Genomic DNA, 5,096 nt, shown 5'->3' with positions numbered 1-5,096 from the left:
CCCCCCCCCCCCCCAAATAAAAAGTGTGATGATTAAGCCAGAAGATGAGTAGCTTAGTTAAGCATAAAACTTTAAGCAGTGTAAACACCTTGCATATCACTTTTCAAATATTAAGATTTCTTAGACTCATCACTTTATTACCTACAAAACTGTATAGAAGCTGGAAGCCACCAGAAACAGTGTTCAAAGTCTTCATGCTGAGCTAAGCTAATCATCTCCAGCTTCACGGTTATTTAGACCCATCCAACTCTTGGCAAGTAATAAAAACAATGATAATAACTCCTCTAATAAAGATAAGTCAAAGTTGCTTTTCCTTGACTTGGATGTCTTGTTTCTTTATTTAAAGGCTCTGTCCAGTGAGTCCTTTGAGCGTCTGCCTGTCTTCAACAAGTCGGCGTGGAGGCATTATAAGACGAGCCCCGAGGCGGACGATTGGAGCAACCCCAGCAAAGAGCCACGTGATGCCAGCAAGTCCAAATACAAAGCCAACAGATAACTCTGCCCAGCTCGCTAGCAAAGCCTTCCCCAGGGAGCCAAAATGCCGGCACTCTGCATAGAGCATGCACGATGAAATGTTGCCCTTGGGTAAAACGCCTGGGTTAGGATTAGACCTGCTTTCACATTCCAGTCGCTAAAGGTTCTGAAAGGATGGATGTCCTCCACTCATATCGGTACCCAATGGCAATGGCCTTCATCAGCGTAGCTTTCACTGTTGTGGCTTCACCACTGGCTGTAAGACGAGGTTTAAAAGACCCCCAGTGTCCGACCCCTTTAAAAATATCTGGTTACTCTCGTGAACCTTTACAAAGGTGAACTTCATTTCTTCAAGTTTACTTTCTAGCAGTACTGCCATCTCTTCCTCTGTCTCACTCACATTGGCCTGCTGCTGACTAGGCTACTGCTCTGTGCAGCTGAATAAGCTCCCCTCCCGCTGCTGATTGAGTGTCAGTAAACGCTCGTGTTCTGTTTCTTTCTCGCCACACACAGGCAGAGTCAGGAGAAAGGGGTTAGTTTGAGTGCAAGTTAGAATAGGAGGAGGTTTTACTTCCTTCCTTTCGGATACACTCTTCACTGAACGCACAATTAGGTCGGTGTGCCCTTGGCATAGAGACTTGTTTTGGCTGCCCTCCGTTTTTAGCTTGAGAACCAATGGATGAAGCATACACTTTATTCTTAAAGCTTCTAAAAGTCATGTTTTTATTTAATGAAAAGTTCTGGTAACGTATGGCATATTTATTGTTTTTAAAAAGCCCGCCTTTGAAGGCTGGAACTTGAAGAGCATTTAAAAGGGACGATGTTAGAAGTGAAAAGTTGAGTGTTTTTTTTTTTTTACTCAACTTTGTTTAGCTTTACGCTTAGAGGATAACCAGCCACCTGCAGACCATTAACAAATGGTACTAACCCCATCAAATATATTTGCTCTTTGTCCTGATTTAACAACTACTAACAGAGAAATGGAGCATCTCTTGGATGCTTAGGAAATGAGTTGTGTATTCACTGTGATTCAAATGATAGTAGCATCATCATTATTACTCTTTTATCTTTTCCAATGATCATAAAAGACTTTGCTTGAGTAGCGACGATGCACTCGCATAATCTGAATTGCTCATTAATAAATCGTAATTAAGTTTTTTGGGGGTTTTTTTAGTCAGTTTGTCCTCTCAGCAAAACACCGGATGGAGGAAAACGCAGGGTTGCAGTAGGAGTACTGCAGTCGTGTCATTTTTCAGCCACACCAGCACCATGTATTGCTTAGAGGAAAAAAAACCCTTGCTAAATGCGATGGATCTGCTGGGATCACACTTGGACTATTTAAAAAAAACAAAAAGTGGGATTACAGCTTTTATTTCGACACTTCCTATTTCGTCCTGCCAGCACGCCACGGTGGATAAGCAACTTGCTCGCATCTTTGACCTTTTTTATTCCTAACAATGCTTCATCGGGTCAGCGTGTATCTATTTTGTGGTACTACTAATCCTCATAGTCTTCTGAGTTTGAACAAAGTTTTGCTTTTTTTATGTGCTTTTGCTTTTTTTTAACTTGAGTGAAAATAACTGAATTAGAAGCTAAATGTAAGAGCAGATACTTGACAGGCTTTTAGTTTATTTGTACAATTGTGCACAATTTCCCTTGGCTTTTTTTGTCTTTTGGCACTGACACGTGATTGCTTTTAATTCATCTTTTAGTGATTTGTAAGTTTTTAACTTGATTTTCTTTCCTTATTTATACAATAGGAAGTCATGTGGCACACACAGTTGAGGGTTTGGATAAGTCGGCAGAGGAAAATGTGGTCAAAGAAGCAGAGTCTCCAGGGCACTGAAAGTTGTGCATCAATCCATCCACTTTTTTTTTCTCTTTTTTTGGCACATGGATCATATTCAGGAACCTGTTTTTGTGCACTTTACTAATTCTAAGTCTATATTTTTAACCTCGTGTAGTTTTCATGCAATCACTCCAGACCTCTATGAAGGAGCTAATTAAATCGGATTGGATCCCAGGTCAGGATTTACTAATAGTGATGCAATTTTTTATTTTTTTATTTTTGAATTTATTTTGAGGCTGCTGAAAAAGACCAAAACTTAAATGAGTCATGGCTCAAACCTGGATTTATTTAAAGCAAATGTTGGGAGATTTTCACAAATACGAAGAGACTTATTTTTCTCATGTCATTTAGCTTCACCTGACGTGTAAAGAGAGAAACTCGGTGTGGAAACCGACATATTAACCATCAGATTTCATCACTGCCAATTCCTTTGTGACCTGCAAGTGTGGCTGATACCCTGTGAATAACCTACCTTAGAGGATGAGCTGCATTATAGGTTAGCGGTTGATGTGTAGGCCAGTGTGGTCCTGTTGTTGACCAGTCACCTAAAAACCACATCTTGATCAAAGTTATACTTCCAGTTTCCATCATTTATTGAAATGAAGATCTTCTACTTGTAGTAGTTTACTGTTTAAAGACCTTCTATGTGGTAAGAGTATTTTAGAAAATCATAAGCATGTATGTATGCATGCATGTATATACTGTACATGCAGCCAGTGTGGAGTGATGAGTGTATTTTCCAGCCTACTGTACATCCAGCTTAAATACTGCATTTGGAGTCTCCTGGATAAGAGGTGGCCGTGCAACATCAACTTGAGTACACCAAAAAAAAAAGTTTTACAATTGTCTTATAATGTGATTCAGCATGAGATGAACTTCCAATACCAACTGTCAAACATTACAATAAAAGAGATTTGCTGTTGTGTGTAATCGCTGTGTTCAGTTTTTATCCACGCTGTGACCAGATCGGGGGTTTTTTCCACAGTGTTGAAACATTCTGGTCCACACCACATACGGCGCAATTATGCATGATTACATTAAACAGTTCATGTCCTGCAACAGTATTTCAATCAGTTTGTGATCTGGACTTTGACTTATTCTTTTCGTTTTCAGCCATTCTGTTGTAGAATTGCTGCGGTGCTTGAGATTGTTATCCTGTAGCATGACCCAGTTAGAGTCCAGCTTTAACTGACTGAAAGGTGACCTCACATTTGACTCTATAATAGTTTGGTTTACAGATGAATTCATGGTCTGCTTAGTGACTGGAAGGTGTCCTGGTCCTGTGGCTGTAAAATAAGCCCTAATCATTACCCCACCACCACCGTGCTGACAGCTGTGTTTAGGTTTCTCTGCTTATTATGGGAACAATCCAGAGGTCTTGTGGTTTGTTCAAATGCAGCTTTGCAAGCCTGAGCTGTGCGGTGTTCTTTATATAGAGAAAACCCCTCCAGACCAAAAACACTGCTGAAACCTCTGCTTTCACACTTACTTATCCTTCTAATTGTTGTGGAAGGTGGAAATAATGATACAGTCTAATAGGTTGTATCTTGTTTCACATACGTAATTTTTTAAAACAGCTAAGGATTGGATTATTTTTATGTCCTGATATTTGAAAAAGTAGAAGTGAAAGACTCCATACCTTCTTTTTCACATGACCACTACCTACACCACTTTCCATATATGTGTGCTACTGGGGTTTTATATTGTTTTTAATATCAAACTAAAGTGTAACAGTGTAGGAAATACCACACAGACTGTCACTGGAGTTTAACAGTGTTCTTTGCACATTTCCCACTAATTCAACTCTTTATTTGCACAAAGTTGAGTCAGCTATTGAACTAAAGTCATTCCCCCCCAGTCTCTATTGACCATTAACTTTTTAGCGTCAATTAAAAAGTCTAAAAGTCTGCTTCATATTCTGTTATACATTTTTTTTTCTTTTATTCACATTTTGATTCATTTGAACATTAAAATGAATAATAAAAAAAAGACACACATTCCCAAATTTTCTTCATATAGTGCAGATTAACATGTAGTGCGTACAGGACATTAAGATCTCTACGTTGCATTATAGGGTACTTACTGTGTTGTTGGGGTGGAAGAGAGGTCTGCTCAGATGTGAGCAACGTACATTTCTAATCATCGCAGCGAGAACAGCGCTATGTTCAAGCCTGACGATTCACCCGCTGAGCTTTAATATTTTTGAGATATTTCAAGTATCGTCAGAGTTTGTCAGGTTTTTGTGGACGGCTGACATCAGATCCCAAAGAGCCACAGAAATCTCTGCTAAACATGAAAAACGACTTAAAAAATGACATGGCTTTTTTTTTAATGGTGAAAATCCACAAGTGCTTCCTTTAACAGGTGAGACGCAACCTTTTATACGGCTAGATGTGAGAGTGATAACATTACCTCTTTGTGGAGTCTAAAAAATGCAATTTACATTCAAGAGGTTAATAAACAAAGGCTCTATTTTTTCTATTTCATCAAACTATTTGTTGCATGAAGCCTCAAGGATTGGATTTTGTGTCTCTTTTACAATCACCAAAAAAAAAAAGTGATCTTTAAAAGTAGTTTTTTTGTCTTTTTTTCTGTATCTTGATGGGTTTTGCTTAGGATTTTTTGCACATATCATCTGCATTTCAGAAACTTGACAATATACGTTCTTCTTCTGGGCTCCTGCAGAGAATTTCATATGAATATCTTAGAAGTAACTTGTGATTAGTGAATTTCAATGTGATCGTTTTTGTGAACACGGTCTAAAACAGCAAAG

At 38.8% G+C, this 5,096-nt stretch overlaps 1 protein-coding gene across 2 annotated transcripts in view; it reads left to right on the top strand.

Annotated features, from left to right (window-relative positions):
* Nucleotides 1-3,253, top strand: part of pdk3a (pyruvate dehydrogenase kinase, isozyme 3a) — an 11,947-nt gene extending 8,694 nt beyond the window's left edge. Inside the window, exons 11-12 of one of the 2 annotated variants that reach the window (XR_311446.2) lie at nucleotides 347-809; nucleotides 2,235-2,293. Coding sequence is in view for 1 of the 2 variants with exons in the window: in XM_005722528.2 (XP_005722585.1) it covers nucleotides 347-467; nucleotides 2,235-2,320 (207 nt within the window). In the remaining variant the exon portion in view is untranslated. Of the gene's footprint in view, nucleotides 1-346; nucleotides 810-2,234 lie in introns of both variants that reach the window. The other variant, XM_005722528.2, reaches the window with a different exon arrangement.
* The last annotated feature ends 1,843 nt before the right edge of the window (nucleotides 3,254-5,096 follow it).

Source organism: Pundamilia nyererei, unplaced genomic scaffold (assembly GCF_000239375.1).
Source record: "Pundamilia nyererei isolate P.nyererei 1_Seehausen unplaced genomic scaffold, PunNye1.0 scaffold00007, whole genome shotgun sequence".
NCBI classification, from domain to species: domain Eukaryota; kingdom Metazoa; phylum Chordata; class Actinopteri; order Cichliformes; family Cichlidae; genus Pundamilia; species Pundamilia nyererei.
The sequence above is the reverse complement of the archived record's forward strand: the minus strand, read 5'-3'. Positions and strand labels throughout refer to the sequence as shown.